The sequence below is a fragment of the Oncorhynchus keta genome, chromosome 19 (assembly GCF_023373465.1).
Source record: "Oncorhynchus keta strain PuntledgeMale-10-30-2019 chromosome 19, Oket_V2, whole genome shotgun sequence".
NCBI classification, from domain to species: Eukaryota; Metazoa; Chordata; class Actinopteri; order Salmoniformes; family Salmonidae; genus Oncorhynchus; species Oncorhynchus keta.
Genome location: NC_068439.1, coordinates 44,165,888 through 44,193,334, shown reverse-complemented (window position 1 = coordinate 44,193,334; position 27,447 = coordinate 44,165,888). Strand labels below are relative to the sequence as shown.

General features: G+C 42.2%; 2 protein-coding genes across 6 annotated transcripts; one reads left to right on the top strand and one right to left on the bottom strand.

The window, feature by feature from the left end:
* LOC118398334 (telomere length regulation protein TEL2 homolog) lies at window positions 1–3,100 on the bottom strand. 5 transcript variants are annotated; one of them, XR_004828603.2, is made up of 4 exons: window positions 2,875–3,022; window positions 998–1,094; window positions 805–869; window positions 1–709 (listed from the first exon to the last, which is right to left on the bottom strand). XR_004828603.2 is itself a non-coding variant. In XM_035793567.2 (4 exons), exons 1-4 carry the CDS (start codon window positions 3,098–3,100, stop codon window positions 628–630), a joined length of 477 nt encoding a protein of 158 aa, XP_035649460.1. In that variant the 3' UTR covers window positions 1–627. The 5 variants fall into 5 exon arrangements, 4 of the variants coding, with proteins under 4 accessions (XP_035649460.1, XP_035649463.1, XP_035649462.1 ...); XM_035793567.2 differs by having other exon boundaries at window positions 2,868–3,100; XM_035793570.2 differs by having other exon boundaries at window positions 2,906–3,051.
* Window positions 2,885–26,800, top strand: lipea (lipase, hormone-sensitive a). The gene is made up of 12 exons (XM_035793566.2): window positions 2,885–3,160; window positions 3,347–3,469; window positions 12,173–12,421; window positions 12,656–12,940; window positions 13,184–13,274; window positions 13,960–14,105; window positions 14,269–14,454; window positions 14,584–14,739; window positions 14,946–15,090; window positions 15,201–15,428; window positions 17,209–17,597; window positions 23,592–26,800. The coding sequence occupies exons 2-12, from the start codon at window positions 3,464–3,466 to the stop codon at window positions 23,850–23,852; spliced, it is 2,142 nt and encodes a 713-aa protein (XP_035649459.1). The 5' UTR covers window positions 2,885–3,160; window positions 3,347–3,463; the 3' UTR covers window positions 23,853–26,800.
* The last annotated feature ends 647 nt before the right edge of the window (window positions 26,801–27,447 follow it).

Below are 27,447 nucleotides of genomic sequence, written 5' to 3'. Positions count from 1 at the left end.
TGTTTTATTAACAATCATACATCACTCCAGTATTTACACACAATATTTATTTCCAACATTCATGTGCTAATGTATTCCACTACTGAAGAAGCATGACTCAAATCACCTACTCATATTTCAAACATCCAGTGTTTCAAAATACACTTTTTTTTACTATTCCATGTCTCACTATGAAGTTAATTAATGCCAATATCAAAAGGGGTTTCCATTCGGTTTTGATATTTCATATTCACATTCATTGTAATATTTGGTAATCATTATTTATGCAACCAAAATATAATTTTTTGTAAAATGATATTGTTTACAAACAATGGAGTAAAACAAGCTTATATTTTTGGTTGGACACTGCAGCTTACCTTTACTTTTTTAACCAATGGCATCAACATACTGGAAAACGAATGAACCGACCAATCAACTCTTACAAAACCAGTGAACAAATGTGAAAAAGCGACACATAACTTGGAAAACAGTATAAATTCAGTATGTATCTCCCACCTTGTCAAAATTGTGCATGATTTGTACACTGTACATTGAATACAACCCGGAGGCAGACAGGTCAAATCATGTGACACAATACTGTAGCGTAGTGTTGGGGGTGTACCTGAGCGTAGCACCTGTAACTCTGCATCACTCAGTAGTCCCACACACAGCAGCAGAGCCCGGCTCACATAGAGCTACTGCTCCAGGCCTGGCACAGCGACCGCAGCACCTGGACACACGCACAGTCACACACACAAAATCAACAACATTGTCATAAATACACATATATCATCACAACACCAAAGACTTTGTTGTACACTCAACTGTATAAGTAGTGGCGTCTTCCTGTCCTGAGTCAGGTAACCCAAAATAATCATCAAAACATGAGTCTGTGAAGTAAGATGAAGACTTCAGCTATAACAGAGGTCTTTTCAATTCCAACAATGATAGAATGAATAGATGCATCGTACAGAATGAATGACTGACTGCCCAGTTCAACATCAGTTCACCGTCTCACCTCATACTTGTATTGGAGCAGTTTATAGGTGACAATAAACCGGGCCTTTTTGTTCTTCAACACCAGGTTCCCCATGATCATTGGACCTCTGTCAGGCCTAGAGGAAAAATAACACGTACATTATGAGAGAAAGAGATGGGACAAAGATACAGACAATTTGAAACCATTTTATTACCTCTAGCTATCTCCCCTTCCCTGACCTGCTGATAGCTTGCACCATTCAAGTCAGCACTTCGGGATGTTCTCCAACAGCTTTCAGTACACCCTCTGCCACGCCATGTCTGAGCGTGTGCAGGAGGAGAAGCGAGGGGCCACCAATAACAGCTGGTGCGCAATGTATAATATTAAGATAGTCTCGAGGTATTGCTAGCCTGAGGTAGAGTACCTCATGATATGCTGTAGACCACACTATCTACCAAGAGAGTTTTCATCTATTTAGTACTACAAACTGATGCTGGCTCTAAGACCGCACTCAACGAGCTGTACAAGGCCATAAGCAAACAAGAAAATGCTCACCCAGAAGCGGTGCTCCTAGTGGCCAATGACTTTATTGCAAGCACACAAATCAGTTTTACCTCATTTCTACCAGCATGTCACATGTGCAAACAGAGCAACAAAAAAAAAAACTCTAGAGCACCTTTACCCCAAACACAGAGACGCGTGCAAAGCTCTCCCTGGCCCTCCATTTGGAAAATCTGACAATAATTATATCCTCCTGATTTCCTGCTTAATACGGAAGTGGTGAAATGACACGGATGCTATGCTACCGGACTGTGTTGCTAGCACAGACTAGAATATGTTCCGTGATTCATCCAATAGCATTGAGGAGTACAGTTGAAGTCGGAAGTTAACATACACCGTAGCCAAATACATTTAAACTACGTTTTTCACAATTCCTGACATTTAATCCTTGTAAAATGTCCCTGTCTTAGGTCAGTTAGGATCAACACTTTTTTTTAAAGAATGTGAAATGTCAGAATAATAGCAGAAAGAATGATTTATTAAAGCTTTTATTTATTTCATCACAATCAATCAGTATTTGGTAGAATTGCCTATAAATAGTTTAACTTCAGTCAAATGTTGCATGTCCACAACCTTCCCAAAATAAGTTGGGTCAATTTTGGCCCATTCTTCCTGACTGAGCTGGTGTAACTGAGTCAGGTTTGTAGGCCTCCTTGCTCGCACACGCTTTTTCAGTTCTGCCCACAAATGTTCTATAGGATTGAGGTCAGGGCTTTGTGATGGCCACTCCAATACCTTGACTTTGTTGTCATTAAGCCATTTTGCCACAACTTTGGAAGTATGTTTGGGGTCATTGTTCATTTGGAAGACCCATTTGCGACCAAGTTTTAACTCCCTGACTGATGGCTTGAGATGTTGCTTCAATATATCCGTATAATTTTGCTACCTCGTGACGCCATCTATTTTGTGAAGTGCACCAGTCCCTCGTGCAGCAAAGCATGAGAGACTGGCACACATACGCGAGATAACATGTGTTGTCGGTATGTGGTAGTCGAGTAGTTGCCTGAAAGCACACACTTAAAGGACAATACAACAAAATGCGCTAAACAGCGCCACACTGAATGTTCTATTCTCAGTCAGGCCCATCTTTTCAAAGAAAACACTACTTTATTTTTCCTCTATTTGAGTAAAATAAATAGTTATTTTGTGATCACAAGAAAATCCTAATAATTAAAGTAAAGATCCCCACAGCCAGGCAGATACATCTGAATGTTCTATCATAAAGTGAGAACAAATCGTTTCCCTGGTTGATATGACTTATATTTAGAAATACTGTAAGAGTAAACTAGATGACATTCACTGCTATAAACCTGTCTCCAATATAATCGCATAATTTATACAGACCCACCACGGACCTTCGTGCGAAAAGGCGATCCCGACACTGACCGTTGTGTTGTGTTTGTTGGTCTGAGTGGAGTCATTGGAGGAGCGCATATGAATCCTGTAGAATTCATTGCCGCCAGCAGCAGGTAAACGAACGACTACAATGTCACTCAGAAAAACAAATAAGGGCTGTAGAGGTTGTAAAAAATAGTCCTTAAAAAATGAATATTTCGTGAACTGCACATCATGACTACCCATATTTAATGACCGTTCTCCTAGCAGCAGGATATTATGGTGGCAGCACTTTAACTGAGACAGGTAAAAACATTTTAAAAAGTCTACTACAGTCTACTATTCTCAACATTCCAGTGTCAATATTGTATTTGTTCATTATTGGTCATACATTACTTATAGCCTTTTATTGTTGGCACAATAAAAGTGGATAAGTTCAATATATTTTGAATGAGTTATCCATATTTTTTAATACGGGCTTTTCTTTTGAAGGTTTAACATGACAATTCAAACGTGACGTCATCGTTTGTGCTGCTGGCAGAATACTCGTAATAATTACTAGTCAGGGTCTGTGAGCGAAACAGAAACTGTCAGCAGAAGAGAGGATGCATGTTGGTAAGTTAGTACTAGTCTGTCAAATGCACTATGCTTTGCATGTTTGATAACTAACTGTACATTCACACTTATCTCGTAAACGCAAATCGCACGTTAAATTTCGGGTGTCCGTTTGAAGTCGCTTGCTTGTTGTCTGTCAGTCACAATTTCTGCCATAGATAACTTTAGCTGTAGCTAGCATTTTGGCTGCTAAATTCTATGTGGCTTTTGAAAGTACGAATTTTAACTATGGATTTACTGCCATTGTCAACATTTGATACAGTAAAACAAAACAAAAAAGTTTAGGTGGACTAATGTAGAGGCCAGTGGTTACCGCTGGGAAAGCTGATGTCGTGCATATGAGTGTCGTGTTCTTGTGAAACCTGATATTTTGGGAGTGAAGTTAGTGGACTGGGTTAGTTGCTATACCGCAAATGTCTGGTGACGTCATCAATCAGATGGTTAGGTTCAAAGGGCTGTTGTTGTTTTGAGAGCTGGGTCCTAGTAACTAGATGACAGTGACTTTAATAAAAAACTGAAAGGAATTTAGAAAGGCCTTAGTGGAAATTGAACAGAGCCCGGTTTCCCAAAAGCATCATAAGGCTTCATTCATCGTTAGAAACTTAGTAGGCGCATCATTAGATCCCCGAGCCGTTTCCCATTACTGAAATTGCTCCTGAAAACGCTTGATATTTAAATGGAATTTTAACCTGGGGAAATCTGGGCTTGTTTTCATCATGGGGGGTGGAGGGACGAAATCTGTAAAGAAATGTAGACCTTCTTTGTGGCATGTTGAGAAGGCTGTGTGATACTGATCGCACGACACGTTTGTGCGTGTAAATATGGTTGTCCTTGTTCGATAGAGACATTGGACGTCTTTCAGCGGATTCATTGCTAAATATTAGTGATGCACTGATGACATTTTTCTGATACCCAATATTTTCCTTGACCAAAAAAACGATACAGATAAAAACAATTGTGCCTTTTTTAAGAATTCTAGTACAGTTAAATATTTCACACACACACGGACGCAGCTGTCAAAGGCACTGCATCTCCGTGCAAGCGGGATCACTACAGTCCCTGGTTCGAATCCAGGTTGTAACACATCCGGCCATAGAGCGGCGCACAATTGGCCCAACGTCATCCGGGTTTGGCCGGGGTAGGCTGTCATTGTAAATAAGAATTCGTTCTTTAACTGACTTGCCTAGTTAAATAAAGGTTACACACCACACTGACCAAAAGGTTTGTTGGCATTTACGTATGTCCCCATTACCAGTAAAACATAATCAAGACTTATTTCTTTCACTTACTTGATGTATTGTTTCGTTGTTCAGTCGTTTCATTATCAACCAGGATTTCATCATACATGTCAAGCAGTGAAGTTTCAGCTTTGTTTGTCCGTGGCCTCTCTTCCTGTCCACTGTCACTGTGTCCGTTTCCATCTTGTCCAGCTGTGTATGTAACATTTCACCTAAACCCTCTTTCTTGTCTGCATCGAGGTAGCGGTCCTTGTAAATAGCATCGAGCATGGTGGCGACACAGTATACGTCACTTTATACACCGAATAACTGGGGCCTAGATGTTTACCTGTTTCTGTGACCGTGAATACAAATACAAAGGAGCCCATTGCATAGCAGGCAAAGGATATGAAGATGCTTCAAATGAAAACTGAGATGACTGTATTAAAAAATAAATACAGGTTACATAGACCATATATAAATGAACTCAGCAAAAAAAGAAACGGCCATTTTTCAGGACCCTGTCTTTCAAAGATAATTCGTAAACATCCAAATAACTTAACCAATATTCATTGTGAAGGGTTTAAACACGGTTTCCCATGTTGGACTGGTCATTAAGACACTAACAGTTTCCAGATGGTAGGCAATTATGGTCACAGTTATGACAATTTAGGACACTAAAGAGGCCTTTCTACTGATTCAGAAAAAACCCAAAAGAAAGATGCCCAGGGTCCCTGCTCATCTGCGTGAATGTGCCTTAGGAACGCTGCAAGGAGGCATGAGGACTGCAGATGTGGCCAGGGCAATAAATTGCAATGTCCGTACTGTGAGACCCATAAGACAGCGCTACAGGGAGACAGGACGGACAGCTGATCGATCTTGCAGTGGCAGACCACGTGTAACAACACCTGCACAGGATCGGTACATCCGAACATCACACCTGGGGGACAGGTACAGGATGGTAACAACTGCTCGAGTTACACCAGGAACGCACAATCCCTCCATCAGTGCTGAGACTATCCGCAATAGGCTGAGAGAGGCTTGACTGAGGGCTTGTAGGCCTGTTGTCTGGTGAGGACTTGCCTTACATCACCGGCAACAACGTCGCCTATGGGCACAAACCCACCGTCGCTGAACCAGACAGGACTGGCAAAAAGTGCTCTTCACTGACGAGTCGCGGTTTTGTCTCACCGGGGGTGATAATCGGATTTGCGTTTATCATCAAAGGCATGAGCGTTACACAGAGGCCTGTACTATGGAGCGGGATCGATTTGGAGGTGGAGGGTGCGTCATGGTGTGTCACAGCATCATCGGACTGAGCTTGTTGTCATTGCAGGCAATCTCAATGCTGTGCATTACAGGAAGACATCCTCCTCCCTCATGTGGTACCCTTCCTGCAGGCTCATCCTGTCACAACCCTCCAGCATGACAATGCCACCAGCCATACTGCTTGTTCTGTGTGTGATTTCCTGCAAGGAAGGAATGTCAGTGTTCTGCTATGGCCAGTGAAGAGCCTAGATCTCAATCCCATTGAGCACGTCTGGGACCTGTTGGATTGGAGGGCGAGGACTAGGGCCATTCCCCCCAGAAATGTCTGGGAACTTGCAGGTTCCTTGGTGGAAGAGTGGTGTAACATCTTACAGCAAAAACAGGCAAATCTGGTGCAGTCCATGAGGAGGAGATGCACTGCAGTACTTCAAGCAGCTGGTGGCCACACCAGATACTGACTGTTACTTTTGATTTTGACCCCCGCCTACCCCTTTGTTCAGGGACATATTGTTACATGTCTGTGGAACTTGTTCAGTTTACGTCTGTTGTTGAATTATATTATGTTCGTACAGATATTTACACATGTTTGTTGAAAATAAACACAGTTGAGTGTGAGGGGATGTTTTAGTTTTTTGCTGAGTTTACATAAAACTAATCAGTTGGAGTCGGAAGTTTACATACACTTAGGTTGGAGTCATTAACTCGTTTTTCAACCACTCAACACATTTCTTGTTAACAAACTAGTTTTGGGAAGTCGGTTAAGCGCATCTACTTTGTGCAGGACACATGTAATTTTTCCATCAATTGTTTACGTACAGATTATTTCACTTATTCACTGTATCACAATTCCAGTGGGTCAGAAGTTTACATACAGTAAGATGACTGCCTTTAAACGGCTTGGAAAATTCCAGAAAATTATGTCATGGCTTTAGAAGCTTCTGATAGGCTAATTGACATAATTTGAGTCAATTGGAGGTGTACCTGTGAATTTATTTCAAGGCCTACCTTCAAACTCAGTGCCTCTTTGCTTGACATCATGTGAAAATCAAAAGAAATCAGCCAAGACCTCAGAATAAAAATTGTAGACCTCCACTAGTCTAGTTCATCCTTGGGAGCAATTTCCAAACACCTGAAGGTACCATGTTCATCTGTACAAACAATAGTACGCAAGTATAAACACCATGGGACAACGCAGCCGCCATACCGCTCAGGAAGGTGACGCGTTCTGTCTCCTGGAGATGAACGTACTTTGGTGCGAATAGTGCAAATCAATTCCAGAACAACAGCAAAGGACCCTGTGAAGATGCTGGAGGAAACAGTGACAAAAGTATCTATAACCACAGTAAAACAAGTCCTATATCGACATAACCTGAAAGGCCGCTCAACAAGGAAGAAGCCACTGCTCCAAAACTGCCATTAAAAATGCCAGACTTTGGTTTGCAACTGCACACTGGGACAAAGATGGTACTTTTTGGAGAAATGTCTGATGAAACAAAAATAGAACTGTTTGTCCATAATCACCATTGTTATGTTTGGAGGAAAAATGGGGAGGCTTGCCGAATAACATCATCCCAACCGTGAATCACGGGGGTGGCAGCATCATGATGTGGGGGTGCTTTGCTGCAGGAAGAACTGGTGCCCTTTACAAAATAGATAGCATCATGAGGGAGGAAAATGATGTGGATATATTGAAGAAACATCAAGACATCAGTCAGGAAGTTAAAGCTTGGTTGCAAATGGGTCTCCCAAATGGACAATGACCCCAAGCACACTTCCAAAGTTGTTGCAAAATGGCTTCAGGACCACAAAGTCGAGGTATTGGAGTGGCCATCACAAAACCTCACCTCACCTAACTGACCTAAGACGGGGAACTTTTACAAGGATTAAATGTCAGGAATTGTGAAACTGAGTTTGAAACTGAGTTTAAATATTTGGCTAAGGTTTATGTAAACTTCTGACTTCAACTGTATGTAAATGTCATATTTCATTTTTTTATACATTTGGCAACATTTCTAAAAACCTGGTTTTGCTTTGTCATTATAGGTTATTGTGTTATGAGGGGGGGTAATTTAATCCATTGTAGAATAAGGCTGTAATGTAAGAAAATGTGGGAAAAGTCAAGGGGTCTAAATTCTTTCAAATGCACTGTATTGCCATGTTAGTTATTTAACTAGCTAATTGTTTCAATGCATCTTTTAAGTGTGAAATTACAAGACATTTATTTACCTAAGGGTTTTTTCCCTGATAACCTCCTTGTTGTAATGTTATCTAGCTAGGTTAGTTAGTCCCACTGGGCTAGCTGGCTAACTTTAGCTACTGAGTCCTTTTTGTCCAAAATGGAAAAATTTAGGCACACAAAAAAAGAAGCTTTTTTACACTAGCAAAAAACACTGTTTCCTCTCAGCATTGCTAGCTATCTATCAAACATGTAAGCTTCTAACTGGGATATAAAAAATGATGTACTGTTACTCCAAAACCGTTTGACCAACAGAGAAGCAACATTTACACCTCCCTCTAAACCCCACCTACATGGAATTAATGTGCCAAAACTTTACAAATGCAAAAAAGGGCAGCGAAAGCGAAGAGCAGAGTAACTTATTTTAACCATAGATAAGTGGTGTAAAAAGTACCTAATTGTCATACTTGAGTAAAACTAAAGATGCCTTAATAGAAAATTACTCAAGTAAAATTGAGTCACCCAGTAAAATACTACTTGAGTAAAAGTCAGTGTTTGGTTTTAAATATACTTAAGTATTAAAAGTCAAAGTATAGATAATTTAAAATTCTTTATATTAAGGAAACCAGATGGCATCATTAAAAAAAAAATGTTGTTCTCTAATTCAAAAGGGTTGCTTAATATAAATAAAAAGGCACAAAGGTAATTCCATAAGAACTGTGCTGAAATAAAAGTAGGGTATCAAAGAATTTGCACAGCTGTCAGTCAAGCTAAGGACATAATCGAGAATTTATCAGTCATATCTATGCAACCAAGGTTGGTTTGATTTGTTGATTCGTGATTCTTAGTATTCTTGTCTTGACTAGACCTTTAGGATTTATGACAAGATTGTGTTCATTTTGATAAATGCTGTCAACAGGCTATGTAATCTCATTCATTTGCAAAGTTAGATAAAGTCTGTTTGTAGGAAGAGTCGGGATAGTTGCATGTTTTAATCTTTGACCTTTGGCACACACAACCAAACCCATCATTAAAAGATAAGTATTTTTTTACAACATCTCTTTTTTTTTTGTAAATAGGTTCCAGACTAGAGGTCGAACGATTTTATGATTTTTCAACGCCGATATCGATTTATTGGAGGACCAAAAAAAGCAGATACTGATTTTAATTTATTTATTTATTTATTTTTTGGTAATAATGACAATTACAACAATACTGAATTAACACTTATTTTAACTTAATACATCAATAAAATCAATTTGGCCTCAAATAAATAATGAAACATGTTCAATTTGGTTTAAATAATGCAAAAACAAAGTGTTGGAGAAGAAATTAAAAGTGCAATATGTGCCATGTAAGAAAGCTAACGTTTAAGTTAAGAAGATATGAAAGCTGGTGGTTCCTTTCAACATGAGTCTTCAATATTCCCAGGTAATAACTTTTTGGTTGTAGCTATTATAGGACTATTTCTCTCTCTACGATTTGTATTTCATATACCGTTTCATGTTCTTATAGGCACTTTAGTATTGCCAGTGTAACATTATGGCTTCCGTCTCTCTCCTCGCTCCTACCTGGGCTCGAACCAGGAACACATCGACAACAGCCACCCTCGAAGCAGCGTTACCCATGCAGAGCAAGGGGAACAACTACTCCAAGTCTCAGAGCGAGTGACGTTTGAAACACTATTAGTGCGCACCCCGCTAACTAGCTAGCCATTTCACAGCGGTTACACCAGCCTAATCTCAGGAGTTGATAGGCTTGAAGTCATGAACAGCGCAATGCTTGAAGCACAGCGAAAAGCTGCTGGCAAAACGCACAAGTGCTGTTTGAATGAATGCTTACGAGCCTGCTGGTGCCTACCATCGCTCAGTCAGACTGCTCTATCAAATCATAGACTTAATTATAACATAATAACACACTAATATGAGCCTTAGTTTCCGGATTCGACCATATTAACGACCTATCATCTCGAAAACAAGACGTTTATTCTTTCATTGAAATAGGGAACCGTTACGTATTTTTTTCTAACGGGTGGCATCCTTAAGTCTAAATATTCCTGTTACATTGCACAACCTTCAATGTTATGTCATAATTACATAAAATTCTGGCAAATTAGTTCGCAACGAGCCAAGGCGGCCCAAACTTGCATATACCCTGACTCTGCGTGCAATGAACGCAAGAGAAGTGACACAATTTCACCTGGTTAATATTGCCTGCTAACCTGGATTTCTTTTAGCTAAATATGCAAGTTTAAAAATGTATACTTCTGTGTATTGATTTTAATAAAGGCATTGATGTTTATGGTTAGGTACACGTTGGAGCAACGACAATTATTTTTCGCGAATGTGCACCGCATCGATTATATGCAACGCAGGACTTGCTAGATAAACTAGTAATATCATCAACCATGTGTAGTTAACTAGTGATTATGATTGATTGTTTTTTATAAGAAGTTTAATGCTAGCTAGCAACTTACCTTGGCTTCTTACTGCATTCGCGTAACAGGCAGGCTCCTCGTGAGGCAGGTGGTTATAGAGCGTTGGACTAGTTAACTGTAAGGTTGCAAGATTGAATTCCCGTGCTGACAAGGTAAAAATCTGTCGTTCTGCCCCTGAACAAGGCAGTTAACCCACCGTTCCTAGGCCGTCATTGAAAATAAGAATGTGTTCATAACTGACTTGCCTAATTAAATAAAGGTGTAAAAAAACATTTAGTTTATTTTTGGTTGTGAAAAAGCAAACTTCTGTTTCAATGACGGGTTTGGTTGTGTGTGTTGCAAAGGTCAAAGATTAAAGCATGCAACTATCCCAAGACTCTTCCTACAAACAGACTTTTTCTAACTGCAAAATAATGAGATTACAAAGCCTGTTGCCAGCATATCAAAATGAACACAATCTTGTCATAAATCCTAAAGGTATAGGCCTAGTCAAGACAAGAGTACTAAGAATCATGAATCAACAGATCTAACCAACCTTGGACTGATACATTTTCTTATGTCCTTAGCTTGACTGACAGCTGTGCAAATTCTTTGATACCCTACTTTTATTTCAGCACAGTTCTTATGAAATTACATTTGTGTCTTTTTTTATATCAAGCAACCCTTTTGAATTAGAGAACAACATTTTTATTATGGCAAATAAAAATGACGATATTGAAAGCCAAACATTAACTCATGTTTTGAGTGCAAAATAAATAATATTGCAAGGAAATCATTTTTAATGGCAAGAACAAATTAATTGTAAATAAATGCAATTTTTTTTTACAGTGAAACATTTTAAATCATAACACGATTGCGATGAAACTGTTCCCTCTTTGGCAGTGGTGTAAAGTACTTAAGTAAAAAAAAAAATACTTGAAAGTACTACTTAAATAGTTTTGGGGGGTATCTGTACTTTACTATTTATATTTTTTACAGCTTTTACCTTACTGTATTCCTAAAATGTATGTAATATTTACTCCATACATTTTCCATAACACCCAAAATTACTAATTACATTTTGAATGCTTAGCAGGACAAGAAAATGGTCTAAAGTACATCCCTGGTCATCCCTACAGCCTCTGATCTGGTGGAGTCACTAAACACATGCTTCGTTTCTAAATGATGTCGGAGTGTGCCCCTGGCTATCCCTAAATAAAAGTTGGAAAAAAATAAATTGATGCCGTCTGGTTTGCTTAATATAATATTTTTTAAATTATTTATACTTTTATTTTGAATACTTAAGTAATGTTACTCTTAGTATTTTACTAGGTGATTCACTTTTACTTGATTCATTTTCTATTTGTTTACATGATTCCATATGTGTTATTTCATGGTTTTGATGTCTTCACTATTATTCTACAATGTAGAAAATGGTTAAAATAAAGAAAAACCCTGGGATGAGTAGGTGTGTCCAAACTTTTGACTGGTACTGTGTATGTTTTTTGGGGGGTTGTATAAAAGCAAAATTCTCCTTTTCAATCTCCTGCATTTAATCTGTCAAAGCTAATATAATGTGGTTATCCAGAAATAAAAGATTTGGTTTATATGTATCTTCTCTCTAGTTTTCAGGTATGGCCTGGAGAGCTGTGTTCACAGCCTTGGAGGCAGTGTGTGAGGAAAACATCACAGCTCTGTCTGGGCCTACCGACTTGCTGTGCGGTAACGCTTCCGGACGCTTGTTGACCTGCATGAGAAAGATTCAGGACCATGGCCGTGCACTCGAACCTGTGGTTGCTGGTTTTACTGCAGTCTACCACCACTATGACTTTGACGCAGATACCCCTGGGAATGGGTATCGCACACTGGTAAAGGTAAGCTATAATAACAACTTTTTTTACTAACCTCACTGCTCAGAATGTCAGTAGTCTAGAAGAAGTATCACACATTGTGATTGTCAAGAGACTGAGACAATCACACAGTCAAAAGACTGCCGAAGCTAGCAACAGAGGGACAATCTTGGATTATTAATATAATGCAAAACTAGAAATATATTCATTTTATTCGCAATACCAGCTGACAACAAAGCATCCCATCTCATCTCTCAGGTGCTGCAGTCTTGCCTTTTGCACATCATCCACAAGGGCCGCTACATTGCCTCTAACTGCCACAGGGCCTTCTTTAGGGCCAACCACAATGCCTCAGAGATGGAAGCCTACTCCAGTGCCCTGTGTCAGCTGCGGGCCCTCCTCTACCTTGCTCAGCGTCTGCTCCACGACAACGGTCATGGGCAACTGTACTCCCTGCAGGATGGAGAGCTGAGCAGGAGGTTTGTGAGGGAGTACACCTCCATGCACAAGGCCTGCTTCTATGGCCGCTGCCTTGGCTTTCAGGTCAGTCATCACCACTTGTTGACTTTGTGGGAGGTGTGGCACATGGATTTCAATATAATGTTGATAAGATATAATTTAGCAATTGGTCATTGTGAATGCTAAGCTTTTCATGACTTGGGAATATACTGAGGGTGGATATACTGTAGCCTCGGCGAGAACCAGGCTTCCCTGACGACGTTTTTGGAGGTATGGCTACGTGAGACCAATGATACTGAAATCCAAATTTTCCCTCCGTCTCCCCAGTTCTCGCCTACCCTTCGTCCATTCCTGCAGACAGTTGTCATAAGCATGGTCTCATTTGGAGAGAGCTACGGAAAACAACAATCTGGGTTAGGTCAGTCTCTGTAAATGTCTGAATTCTTTGGACTGTAAGAACGTGTAAAAACTATATATATTCATTTAATGGAGTACAGGCTTAACTGAATAAACAACACAGACTGAATGCAATGACATTTTATTAAGTAGTTTGAGGAATGGTCTCATCTCTGAGGGAAGGTCCTCGGAGCCAGATGATGTGATGGTAAGGTAGTCCTATGCACGACTGCTGGCATCAAACCCCTTTTTCTATAATACAGTAAGTAAGAGAACGTGGCTACGTTTGTCACATAAATGCAACCCAAGATTTACGCCTATTGGCTGAGAGAGAGAGGAAGGTGATAATTGCAAAAGTGACCCCAGCCCATAGGTTAAACAGCAAGCGTGAGGCATATGCATTATTGTGCCGTGCTTATAAGCTACAAGGTAAACCAGATGCTAATCTGATGATACGTTTGTATTCATTCCCACTATGCCCGTAGAATAGGAAACAAAAGTGAATTTATGTTATGGATGAAGTTAAACATTCAGACCAGCCTTCCTGATTTGAACTTACATAATAGTACTTGCCGCAATAAACCTGTGTGACGAGCTACCTCTTAGGGCCTCTTGTAAGATTTGTGGTTATCCTTTGACATTTTAAAAGTTAATTGCATAGTATGCACTGCCCTACAGACTTTGCATACACTTTCCATTTCCCTAAGGCATGGCAGCTTTCTCCTTCCTTACATCTGCGAAGTATGTAATTGATCCAGAGCTGAGGGGAGCAGAGTTTGAGCGGATCACCCAGAATCTGGACATGAAGTTCTGGAAGTCTTTCTGGAACCTCACAGAATCAGAGCTTCTATCGGTGAGGGCAGAAGGGAGTTGACTAGTAATATGATATTGTATGCAAATAAAGATGTCTTGAATCTCGCAGTCTCTCTTAGGTCTCTGTTTCCCTTACTCACTCTTTTCTTGCTCTTCCAAACCTTCTGTTGGTTTGATTGCTTTTAAGACCCTTTCTCCGACAGGGCTTGGCCAGTGTAGCCTCTAACCTAGTGCAGCTGAACCTCACCCTGACCATACCTCCTGAACCACTGCGCCTCCCCCTGGCCTCAGACCCCCGTCTCTTTGCCCCTGTGTCCCCTCCGGTGGCCCACTGGGGCCCTGGACCTGTTAACGTGCGGCTCATCTCCTATGAACTTCGAGAAGGGCAGGTGAGCTCTCAGCTGTAACCTCGGTGGTTACTATGTGATGTTTTTATCAAAGTTCTGCACAGTTTAATCATGTTAGTGTAAAAAGGGTTACGTTATGACGCAAACATCTAGTTCTCTCTCTTCCTTCAGGACAGTGACGAGCTGCTGGCTTTCTCTCGTACAGAAGCTACCCCCGTCTCTGTGTCTTTGGTACCGTTTGGTGCTCAGAAGCACCCTCCCTCCCCCTGGTTGCTGATCCACTTCCATGGAGGAGGCTTTGTGGCCCAGACCTCGAAATCCCATGAGGTATGGTAGGCCAGGCATTGTGATGTGATGCCTGCAATTACTTAAGCTAATCAGTCACCTTAGTCTCTCAGTAATCAAGTTAAGTGGGGCTCAGCACTTACCATGAAGTTTACTTTCCTCACTTTTAACAGTTATGTTTAATTTTCCTGTCAATTCTCCATTTTCTCATCACTCCATTTGTCCTCCATCCTCTTTTTATTTCCCAGAACTATCTGAAGAGCTGGTCCAAGGATCTAAATGTCCCCATTCTGTCTGTGGACTACTCCCTTGCCCCTGAGGCCCCATTTCCCAGAGCCCTGGAGGAGTGCTTCTATGCCTACTGTTGGGCCCTCAAGAACTGCCATCTTCTGGGTCTGTGTTGTTACTAATGTGTTAGAGTTTAGAACCAAAGAAATTATTGCAGAATTATAACCTCCTGTATCAGACAAGCTGGTACTGATTGCTCTGTCCCTCTGCCCCAGGCTCCACGGCTGAGCGTGTGTGTCTGGCTGGGGACAGTGCTGGGGGGAACCTCTGCATCACAGTGTCTATGAGGGCCATAGCCTGCGGTGTGCGTGTCCCAGATGGTATAATGGCTGCCTATCCAGCTACCCTGCTCACCATTGACGCCTCGCCCTCCCGTCTGCTCACCCTCATTGACCCACTACTGCCATTAGGAGTGCTCTCCAAGTGCCTCAATGCCTACGCAGGTAAGGAAGGAAGGATGTGAAATGAATGAGGGTATTAGTCAAAGCTTATGGAAATGAGTTAAAGAGGGGCAAAGAGTGTCTCAGCATTAATAGTGATGCTTTTGTGTGTAGGTATTAAATACAGTGCCTTGCGAAAGTATTCGGCCCCCTTGAACTTTGCGACCTTTTGCCACATTTCAGGCTTCAAACATAAAGATATAAAACTGTATTTTTTTGTGAAGAATCAACAGCAAGTGGGACACAATCATGAAGTGCAACGACATTTATTGGATATTTCAAGCTTTTTTAACAAATCAAAAACTGACAAATTGGGCGTGCAAAATTATTCAGCACCCTTAAGTTAATACTTTGTAGCGCCACCTTTTTGCTGCGATTACAGCTGTAAGTCGCTTGGGGTATGTCTCTATCAGTTTTGCACATCGAGAGACTGACATTTTTTCCCATTCCTCCTTGCAAAACAGCTCGAGCTCAGTGAGGTTGGATGGAGAGCATTTGTGAACAGCAGTTTTCAGTTCTTTCCACAGATTCTCGATTGGATTCAGGTCTGGACTTTGACTTGGCCATTCTAACACCTGGATATGTTTATTTTTGAACCATTCCATTGTAGATTTTGCTTTATGTTTTGGATCATTGTCTTGTTGGAAGACAAATCTCCGTCCTAGTCTCAGGTCTTTTGCAGACTCCATCAGGTTTTCTTCCAGAATGGTCCTGTATTTGGCTCCATCCATCTTCCCATCAATTTTAACCATCTTCCCTGTCCCTGCTGAAGAAAAGCAGGCCCAAACCATGATGCTGCCACCACCATGTTTGCCAGTGGGGATGGTGTGTTCAGGATGATGAGCTGTGTTGCTTTTACGCCAAACATAACGTTTTGCATTGTTGCCAAAAAGTTAAATTTTGGTTTCATCTGACCAGAGCACCTTCTTCCACATGTTTGGTGCGTCTCCCAGGTGGCTTGTGGCAAACTTTAAACAACACTTTTTTTATGGATATTTTTAAGAAATGGCTTTCTTCTTGCCACTCTTCCATAAAGGCCAGATTTGTGCAATATACGACTGATTGTTGTCCTATGGACAGAGTCTCCCACCTCAGCTGTAGATCTCTGCAGTTCATCCAGAGTGATCATGGGCCTCTTGGCTGCATCTCTGATCAGTCTTCTCCTTGTATGAGCTGAAAGTTTAGAGGGACAGCCAGGTCTTGTTAGATTTGCAGTGGTCTGATACTCCTTCCATTTCAATATTATCACTTGCACAGTGCTCCTTGGGATGTTTAAAGCTTGGGAAATCTTTTTGTATCCAAATCCGGCTTTAAACTTCTTCACAACAGTATCTCGGACCTGCCTGGTGTGTTCCTTGTTCTTCATGATGCTCTCTGCGCTTTTAACGGACCTTAGAGACTATCACAGTGCAGGTGCATTTATACGGAGACTTGATTACACACAGGTGGATTGTATTTAGCATCATTAGTCATTTAGGTCAACATTGGATCATTCAGAGATCCTCACTGAACTTCTGGAGAGAGTTTGCAGCACTGAAAGTAAAGGGGCTTGATTTGTTAAAAATTTTTGAAATATCCAATAAATGTCGTTCCACTTCATGATTGTGTCCCACTTGTTGTTGATTCTTCACAAAAAAATAGAGTTTTATATCTTTATGTTTGAAGCCTGAAATGTGGCAAAAGGTCGCAAAGTTCATGGGGGCCGAATACTTTCGCAAGGCACTGTAACTGTATTGTTTTGCCCCCCCAATTAACTCATCTTCCTCTTTTCCTTCCTCTCCAGGTGTAGACTCTCAGGCAGTACAGCCCACAGAGGGGACCAGCACATTGAGTGATCTAGGTAGAGACACAGCCTTGCTGATCAGTGACCTCACACACGGGGCATCCAATTGGATCCAGTCATTCCTTCCTGCAGAGGTCCTAGGGTCACTGTCATCGTCACACCAGCAGTCCCTCGACAACGAGGCCCACTACAGATCAACGTCACCCAGTTCCTCCTCATCCAACTCCTCCTTAGGTCCTAGGGATTACCCAGAAGGTTTTGAGCCCCTGCGCTCTGAGCGCCTCGCTGTGATCCAGACGCCTAGCTGTCCCATCGTCAAGAACCCGTTTGTGTCACCACTTCTATCCCCTGATGACCTACTGAGAGAACTACCGCCTGTACACTTGGTGGTGAGAGGGGGGGGTGTGAAGGGGTGGTTGTGGTGGAGTCAATGCATTTGGAAAAATTGGTGTGGAGGATGGAACAGCCAAGAAAATAAAAGAGTAGCAGACCTGCCAACATGTACACATTTTGTGTACCATGCACGCAATTTGAGGTCAAAGTACGCTGGTATGAAAAACTAGCCTAAAATGCGCAGAAATAGGCTTCTAGTTGGAACATTGTGCTTTCAACCGTCTGAAGTTGGAGCTGAGCCAATCAGAGGACTTGGGCGATGAGAGAGAATCTTTAGTTCTTCGCTCCAGCCTAGTCGTAGTACTGTTTTCCTCCCTCGAGCTGCCATCCAGCTCTCCACGTCATCCTTTGATGACACAGATGTGTGAGGAAAAAGGATAAGAAAATGGAGAACAAACTGTTTGTCAAATACATTTTCCAAAATGTTGTGTTAGTTAAGCACACAACCACTTATTTTGTAGTTAGCTCCTTGACGAATGTAGTTGGCTACTGCGTTTAGTGAACTAGATTTAAGCCAGAACACTTTCTTGCCCACACATGCTTAGATCTCTAATGGTAGTAGGCGTGAGCACATTGACGGGCAAGGAAACGTGCGGTGTTGCAGTAGTTCAGTGCGCATAACTGTGTGAATGTAAACAGACATGGCAGAGAGAGCTGTTCCGCTAATACCCTCCTTCACAGAAACTGTTATAGATTAGTAGGCCTATGGTAGTTTTATTTTTTATTTTTTATTTCACCTTTATTTAACCAGGTAGACAAGTTGAGAACAAGTTCTCATTTACAATTGCGACCTGGCCAAGATAAAGCAAAGCAGTTCGACAGATACAATGACACAGAGTTACACATGGAGTAAAACAAACATACAGTCAATAATACAGTATAAACAAGTCTATATACAATGTGAGCAAATGAGGTGAGAAGGGAGGTAAAGGCAAAAAAGGCCATGGTGGCAAAGTAAATACAATATAGCAAGTAAAACACTGGAATGGTAGTTTTGCAATGGAAGAATGTGCAAAGTAGAAATAAAAATAATGGTGTGCAAAGGAGCTAAATAAATAAATTAAATACAGTTGGGAAAGAGGTAGTTGTTTGGGCTAAATTATAGGTGGGCTATGTACAGGTGCAGTAATCTGTGAGCTGCTCTGACAGTTGGTGCTTAAAGCTAGTGAGGGAGATAAGTGTTTCCAGTTTCAGAGATTTTTGTAGTTCGTTCCAGTCATTGGCAGCAGAGAACTGGAAGGAGAGGCGGCCAAAGAAAGAATTGGTTTTGGGGGTGACTAGAGAGATATACCTGCTGGAGCGTGTGCTACAGGTGGGAGATGCTATGGTGACCAGCGAGCTGAGATAAGGGGGACTTTACCTGGCAGGGTCTTGTAGATGACATGGAGCCAGTGGGTTTGGCGACGAGTATGAAGCGAGGGCCAGCCAACGAGAGCGTACAGGTCGCAATGGTGGGTAGTATATGGGGCTTTGGTGACAAAACGGATTGCACTGTGATAGACTGCATCCAATTTGTTGAGTAGGGTATTGGAGGCTATTTTGTAAATGACATCGCCAAATTCGAGGATTGGTAGGATGGTCAGTTTTACAAGGGTATGTTTGGCAGCATGAGTGAAGGATGCTTTGTTGCGAAATAGGAAGCCAATTCTAGATTTAACTTTGGATTGGAGATGTTTGATATGGGTCTGGAAGGAGAGTTTACAGTCTAACCAGACACCTAAGTATTTGTAGTTTTCCACGTATTCTAAGTCCGAGCCATCCAGAGTAGTGATGTTGGACAGGCGGGTAGGTGCAGGTAGCGATAGGTTGAAGAGCATGCATTTAGTTTTACTTGTATTTAAGAGCAATTGGAGGCCAGGGAAGGAGAGTTGTATGGCATTGAAGCTTGCCTGGAGGGTTGTTAACACAGTGTCCAAAGAAGGGCCAGAAGTATACAGACTGGTGTCGTCTGCGTAGAGGTGGATCACAGACTCACCAGCAGCAAGAGCGACCTCATTGATGTATACAGAGAAGAGAGTCGGTCCAAGAATTGAACCCTGTGGCACCCCCATAGACTGCCAGAGGTCAGGACAGCAGACCCTCCGATTTGACACACTGAACTTTATCAGAGAAGTAGTTGGTGAACCAGGCGAGGCAATCATTTGAGAAACCAAGGCTGTCGAGTCTGCCGATGAGGATGTGGTGATTGACAGAGTCGAAAGCCTTGGCCAGATCAATGAATACGGCTGCACAGTAATGTTTCTTATCGATGGCGGTTAAGATTTCGTTTAGGACCTTGAGCGTGGCTGAGGTGGACCCATGACCAGCTCTGAAACCAGATTGCATAGCAGAGAAGGCATGGTGAGATTCGAAATGGTCGGTAATCTGTTTGTTGACTTGGCTTTCGAAGACCTTAGAAAGGCATGGTAGGATAGATATAGGTCTGTAGCAGTTTGGGTCAAGAGTGTCCCTCCCTTTGAAGAGGGGGGTGACTGCAGCTGCATTCCAATCTTTGGGAATCTCAGAAAGAGAGGTTGAACAGGCTAGTAATAGGGGTGGCAACTATTTTGGCAGATAATTTTAGAAAGAAAGGGTCCAGATTGTCTAGCCCGGCTGATTTGTAGGGTCCAGATTTTTCAGCTCTTTCAGAACATCAGCTGAACGGATTTGGGAGAAGGAGAAATGGGGAAGGCGTGGGCGAGTTGCTGTTGGGGGTGCAGTGCTGTTGACCGGGGTAGGAGTAGCCAGGTGGAAAGCATGGCCAGCCGTAGAAAAATGCTTATTGAAATTCTCAATTATGGTGGATTTATCAGTGGTGACAGTGTTTCCTATCCTCAGTGCAGTGGGCAGCTGGGAGGAGGTGTTCTTATTCTCCATGGACTTTAGTGTCCCAGAACTTTTTTGAGTTTGTGTTGCAGGAAGCAAATTTCTGCTTGAAAAAGCTAGCCTTGGCTTTTCTAACTGCCTGTGTATAATGGTTTCTAGCTTCCCTGAACAGCTGCATATCACGGGGACTGTTCGATGCTAATGCAGAATGCCATGGGATGTTTTTGTGTTGGTTAAGGACAGTCAGGTCTGGGAAGAACCAAGGGCTATATCTGTTCCTGGTTCTAAATTTCTTGAATGGGGCATGTTTATTTAAGATGGTTAGGAAGGCATTTAAAAAAAATATCCAGGCATCCTCTACTGACGGGATGAGATCAATATCCTTCCAGGATACCCAGGCCAGGTCGATTAGAAAGGCCTGCTCGCTGAAGTGTTTCAGGGAGCGTTTTACAGTGATGAGTGGAGGTTGTTTGACCGCTGACCCATTACGGATGCAGGCAATGAGGCAGTGATCGCTGAGATCTTGGTTGAAGACAGCAGAGGTGTATTTAGAGGGGAAGTTGGTTAGGATGATATCTATGAGGGTGCCTGTGTTTAAGGCTTTGGGAGGTACCTGGTAGGTTCATTGATATATTGTGAGATTGAGGGCATCAAGTTTAGATTGTAGGATGGCTGGGGTGTTAAGCATGTTCCAGTTTAGGTTGCCTCGCAGAGCTCTGAAGATAGATGGGGGGCAATCAGTTCACATATGGTGGGCAGAGGGTGGTCTATAGCAGGCGGCAACGGTGAGAGACTTGTTTTTAGAGAGGTGGATTTTTAAAAGTAGAAGTTCAAATTGTTTGGGTACAGACCTGGATATTAGGACAGAACTCTGCAGGCTATCTTTGCAGTAGATTGCAACACCGCCCCTTTTGGCAGTTCTATCTTGTCTGAAAATGTTGTAGTTTGGAATTAAAATTTCAGAATTTTTGGTGGTCTTCCTAAGCCAGGATTCAGACACAGTTAGAACATCCTGGTTGGCAGAGTGTGCTAAAGCAGTGAATAGAACAAACTTAGGGAGGAGGCTTCTAATGTTAACATGCATGAAACCAAGGCTATTACGGTTACAGAAGTCGTCAAAAGAGTGCGCCTGGGGAATAGGAGTGGAGGGAGCTAGGCACTGCAGGGCCTGGATTCACCTCTACATTGCCAGAGGAACATAGGAGGAATAGAATAAGGGTGTGGCTAAAAGCAATAAGAATTGGTCGTCTAGAATGTCTGGAACAGAGAGTAAAGGGAGGTTTCTGGGGGCGATAAAATAGCATCAAGGTATAATGTACAGACAAAGGTATGGTAGGATGTGAATACAGTGGAGGTAAACCTAGGTATTGAGTGATGAAGAGAGAGATATTGTCTCTAGAAACATCATTGAAACCGGGAGATGTCATTGCATGTGTGGGTGGTGGAACTAATAAATTGGATAAGGTATAGTGAGCAGGACTAGAGGCTCTACAGTGAAATAAGCCAATAAACACTAACCAGAACAGCAATGGACAAGACATATTGACATTAAGGAGAGGCATGCTTAGTCGAGTGATCAAAAGGGTCCAGTGAGTGGAGAGGTTGCTTGGGGGTCACGGCGATTTAGACAGCTAGCCAGGCCATCGGTAGCAAGCTAGCATAGGATGGAGGTCTGTTATTAGCCACCTCTTGCGTTCCGTCAGTAGATTAGTGGGGCTCCGTGTGGTAGAGGGGATTAAACCAAATCACAACAAAAATAAAAACAATCGATATAGTTATAGAGGCCCAAGAAGAAAACATAATAATAATAATAATAATAATAATAATAATAATAATAATAATAAAAATAAATAAATTGTCCGATTGTCTATTCAGATAGCTGTCTTACCGGCTGCTAACGGTTAGCAGGCCGCAGATGGGCGTTCAGGTAACGTCACGACGGAGGAGCCAGCCGGATAACTCCTTCGGGTAGATAACGTCGGCAGTCCAGTTGTGAAGGCCCGGTGGGGCTCCGCGTAGGCAGTAAAACGGGTCCGGATAGGTGACTGCAGCGATTGATGGAACTCAGGAGTGATTGACGGAGCTGGCTAGCTCCGGAATAATTTATGTTTGCTCCGGAATCGACGAAAGCCGATAGACAGCTAGCTAGCTGTGAGATCCAGGTATGAATGTCCAGAGAGCAATTGAAATCCAGGGACATGGAGAGAAATTTGTCCGGTATGTTCCATTCCGAGCCGCGCTGCGCCGTACAAAACTGGCGATAGATTTTCGAGCTAAAGGATAGCTGATGACCACAAACCGTGGTTAGCTGAATACTAACGATTTGCCAGTAAAGAAGCTAACTAGCTTCTGAACTAGCTTCTGAACTAGCTTCTGAACTAGCTTCTGAACTAGCTTCTGAACTAGCTTCTGAACTAGCTTCTGGGCTAGCTTCTTGGAGTTTCTGGCTAGCTTCTTGGAGGATTACAGATTTGAGGTAAATAATACTTTTTTATAAATTGGTGAGGCGGGTTGCAGGAGAGTGTTTTGAAGATGAGTTGATGGAAAATAAAAATGAAATGTATGTGAAAAAGTTGTAAATATATATATACGGGACACGACAAGACGAGGACAAAAGACGTCTGAACTGCTATGCCATCTTGGAAAGAAGGAAGTTAATCAGTTCTTGATCCTACTTCTTGATATGTCAACAAACAGTAGGCTGCTAATGATAATAATAGTCAGTTCACCAATGACAAGGCGCGTTTAATGAATGCTAGCCTAGTAGTCAGACCTAACTTTATGGATTAGGTCAGAGATGGAGATCTGAAACAAGTTCCTATAGGCCTAGTTCACTTGTTTCATATTCCATATAGCCTACAGTAAGCTAGACTACAACATTGGATCCAGTAATTGAATTATTCAGCATTTTCTCCCCAAGCAAAATTTGAAGTCAGTTTACATTTTCACGAGACTATTCACATCAAGGCTAGAGGTCGACCGATTATGATTTTTCAACACCGATACGGCCGATTTAAAATAAAACATATTTTTTTTATATATATATATATATAATATTTTTTTTTTTGTAATTTTTATTTTATTTTAATTTTAAATCGGCCGTATATATATATATAAATATATAAAATGGAGGAAGAATCTCCAGATTGGCCCTGTAATTCTTACTCCCCTGTCTGTCCCCACAGGCCTCTGCACTGGATGCCTTGTTGGATGACTCTGTGATGTTCGCCAAGAAACTGCGGGATATGGGCCAACCAGTGACCCTGAGAGTGGTGGAGGACCTCCCACATGGCTTCCTCAGCCTATTGGGGCTCGCTAAGGAGACACAGGTGGCCTCAGACATCTGCGTAGCGAGAATCAGAGAGGTCTTCCAGCAGCAAACCCCGCCTCCCTGTACTAACAAGCAACCAAAGTTGGAAAGGACCAATCATGGCCCATCAAATTGAGTGGCTGACCAGCTGCCTAATAAAATGGAGGGGAAAGTGTAGTTGTTAAGAGTTTGTAGGGAACTGAGGAGTCATGCATGTACAATTTATAAAATGGTGAAGAGGGGGGGGAATAAATTACGGATGGAAGAAAAAGGGTGGACAGGACCCTTGAGGGGCTTTCCAGATTATTTTACTCAATGGTAGTCTGGGGGGAAAGGCAGTCCTCTAGTCGACTGACAGCACAATACGATCATCCAAAGCACACTGGGGGAAAACATTGCAGAAACATTGCAGAAACATAACACAGGGTATGTGAATAAAACCAATGACCAGCGTTGAAAGAAATGCCTTTCCTGGTTGCTATTCTGTCCTTATGCTTTAACCAACCCCTTTGTGATTGTTTTGGCTAAAGCAGAAACAAAATGGCAACCGGCTGCTTCGAAATAGAAGTAATAATCTCTGAATAGACAGATTTGTGTAATCAGAAGTAGTGCCTTTAACTCAACTGTACTGTACAAACAAATCCCTTTATTTTACCTTGCCTGTATCATCGGGTTGAACAACTAATAGGACCTAATGCATACAGTGCCTTCAAAGTATGTAGACCCCTTGACTTTTTCAACATTTTATTAGGTTTCCCTCATCAATCTACAGACAATGCTCCATAAAGACAAAGAAAAACAGGTTTTTAGAGATGTTACCTAATTTATTTATTTTTAAATGATCTAATTTACATAAGTATTCAGACCTTTTACTGAGTACTTTGTTGACGCACATTTGGCAGCGATTACAGCCTTGAGTCTTTTGGGGAATTACGCTACAAGCTTGGCACACCTGTATTTGGGGAATTTATCCCATTTGTTCTCTGTAGATCCTCTCAAGCTCTGTCAGGTTGGATGGGGAGCATTGCTGCACAGCTATTTTCAGGTCTCTCCAGAGATGTTCAATAGGGTTCAAGTCCGGGCTCTGGCTGGGCCACTCAATGATATTCAGAGACTTGTCCCAAAGCCACTTGTTCGTTGTCTTGGCTGTGTGCTTAGGGTCGTTGTCCTGTTGGAAGGTGACCCTTCGCCCCCAGTCTGAGGTCCTGAGTGCTCTGGAGCAGGTTTTCATCAGGGATCTCTCTGTAATTTGCTCTGTTCATCTTTGCCTCGATCGTAACTAGTCGCCCAGTCCCTGCCACTGGAAAACATCCCCACAGCATGAAGCTGCCATGCTTCACCGTAGGGATGGTGCCAGGTTTCCACCAGAACGTGATGCTTGGCATTCAGGCCAAATAGTTCAATCTAGGTTTCATCAGACCGGAGAATCTTGTTTCTCATCGTCTGAGAGTCTTTAGGTGCCTTTTGGCAATCTCCAAGCAGGCTGTAATGTGCCTTTTACTAAGGAGTGGCTTCTGTTTGGCCACTGTACCACAAAGGCCTGATTTGGTGGAGTGCTGCAGAGATGGTTGTCCTTCTGGAAGGTTCTCCCATCTCCACAGAGAGACTCTAGAGCTCTCTGTGACCATCGGATTCATGGTCACCTCCCTGATAAGGCCCTTCTCCCCAGATTGCTCAGTTTTGCTGGGTGGCCAGTTCTAGGAAGAGTCTTGGTGTTTCCAAACTTCTTCCATTTAAGAATGATGGAGGCTACTGTGTTCTTGGGGACCTTCAATGCTGCAGAAATGTTTTGGTACCCTTCCCCAGATCTGTGCCTGGACACAATCATGTCTCGGAGCTCTACGTACCATGGCTCATGGCTTGATTTTTGCTCTGACATGCACTGCCATTTGTGTGACCTTATGTATACAGGTGTGTGCCTTTCCAAATCATGTCGTTTGAGTTGTATTTACCCCAAGTGGACTCCAAGTTGTAGAAACATCTTGATGTGTTCTGACTTCTAAATATGAAATATTCTTATTCATGTCACTGAGGGAGAGGTGAATGTAGAGCGTTTACATTCTGTCAGAATATATTGTTAGACATCAGGGATCCTATGGAAGGACAAGGTCCACAGTCTGGTACAAGTCAACAGGACAGCTGTGAGGTGGGGAGGAGTGAGGAATTTGGGCAGAGGTCAGATGAAGTGAGGAAGAACAGATGTCACAAAAATTATGTCTTGCAAGGGCCTCCTGAGTGGCGCAGTGGTCTAAGGCAAGATCTCTAGCTGTGGCACTACAGATCCTAGTTCGAGTCAAGGCTCTGTCGCAGCCAGCCGAGACGAGGAGACCCATGAAGCGGTGCACAATTGTCCCAGCGCCGTTTGGGGAGGTTTTTGCCGGCAGGGATGTTCCTGTCCCATCACGCACTAGCGACTCCTGTGGCGGGCCGGGCGCAATGAACGCTGACACAATCGCCAGGTGTACGGTGTTTCCTCTGACACATTGGTGCGGCTGGCTTCTGGGTTAATCGGGCGTTGTGTCAAGAAGCAGTGCAGCTTGGCTGGGTTGTGTTTCGGGGGACGCACGGCTCTCGACCTTCGCCTCTCCCGAGTCCATACAGGAGTTGCAGCGATGGGACAGGACTGTAACTATGTTAATGGGATTTATGTTTAAATGAATTAGAATATTCCACCCTGAACCATATGATTGTATGAAATTGATTAGAATCATGAGATTATTCTAATGATGTGAGGTTTTAGTCTGTAGAAATATATATCCATGAGTGTAGTTTAGTCAGAATTAGGGTATAACATTATATCTGTACAATATGTCTATTATAGTATCTTAAAAACAGACTCTGAGCAAGATTCGTTGCAGACCTTGGCTGGGGGCCACAGAGTACTTCCCAGGGTCTCCCTATCTTGAGGGAGGACGGGGAGTGATTCTCACGGACTCCCCTAATCATTGTCGGCTGGGTAGCAGGACCTAATGTAGGATACCTAATGTTTGTGTGTGAAAGTATGTGCGTAAGAAGCCAGTATAAAATGAATGGTTTTGTACAAAAGACCAGCACTCTCATGAATAAACCTTTTTGACTATTTTAGCTGGGCCTCTGTCTCTTTCATTTCAACCCGTACCTTACAAATTCTGGGTTGCAGACTGAGTAGTATAATTGAATTGGGTTATGAACCTTGAGAACATAATTCTCGTAACAAACTACCAATTGGATACCACAAAATTGGGGAGGAAAGGGGGGAATAAAGCAACAGGTGTGTTGGTTGTTCATAGATGTAAGGAGGAGACACCAACATAGAAGGAAGGGTTAAATACTTGTGCTTGTGTGAATATGTATTGGTCTTTTGCAGCTGTGTGACCCAGGGGGTTAATAAACTTGGTTTGAGCTTTACTAATCGTCCGTGAGTTTGTATTCTTTATTTAGAACCTAACAATTGGCGCTGCAAACTTCAGAGTCCGAATCAGTGAAACAGGAGCCTGCACCAGAAATAAGGTAGTTCCTACATCTTTTACCAGTCATTATTTAGTACTTAACAATCTCAAGAATGATCAATGGAAACAGGATGCACCTGAGCTCAATTTCAAGTCTAGTAGCAAAGGGTCTGAATACTTATGTAAATAAGGTATTTCTGTTATGTATGAATTTGAATTTCTAAAAACCTGTTTTCGCTTTGTCATGGGGTATTGTGTGTAGATTGCTGAGGAACTTGTTTTATTTAATCCATTCTAGAATAA

What these genes read in the sequence shown, in the direction of transcription:
- LOC118398334 (XM_035793567.2), bottom strand. Translation starts at nt 3,100, where the DNA reads ATGGGTAGTCATGATGTGCAGTTCACGAAATATTCATTTTTTAAGGAC. An exon ending in TGCTCCAATACAAGTATGAG is followed by an intron (nt 870 to 997) that starts GTGAGACGGTGA and finishes CTTACTTCACAG; the next exon opens with ACTCATGTTTTGATGATTAT. An exon ending in AAGACGCCACTACTTATACA is followed by an intron (nt 710 to 804) that starts GTTGAGTGTACA and finishes GCGTGTGTCCAG; the next exon opens with GTGCTGCGGTCGCTGTGCCA.
- lipea (XM_035793566.2), top strand. An exon ending in ATGAACTTCGAGAAGGGCAG is followed by an intron (nt 14,455 to 14,583) that starts GTGAGCTCTCAG and finishes CTCTTCCTTCAG; the next exon opens with GACAGTGACGAGCTGCTGGC. An exon ending in AGACCTCGAAATCCCATGAG is followed by an intron (nt 14,740 to 14,945) that starts GTATGGTAGGCC and finishes TTTATTTCCCAG; the next exon opens with AACTATCTGAAGAGCTGGTC.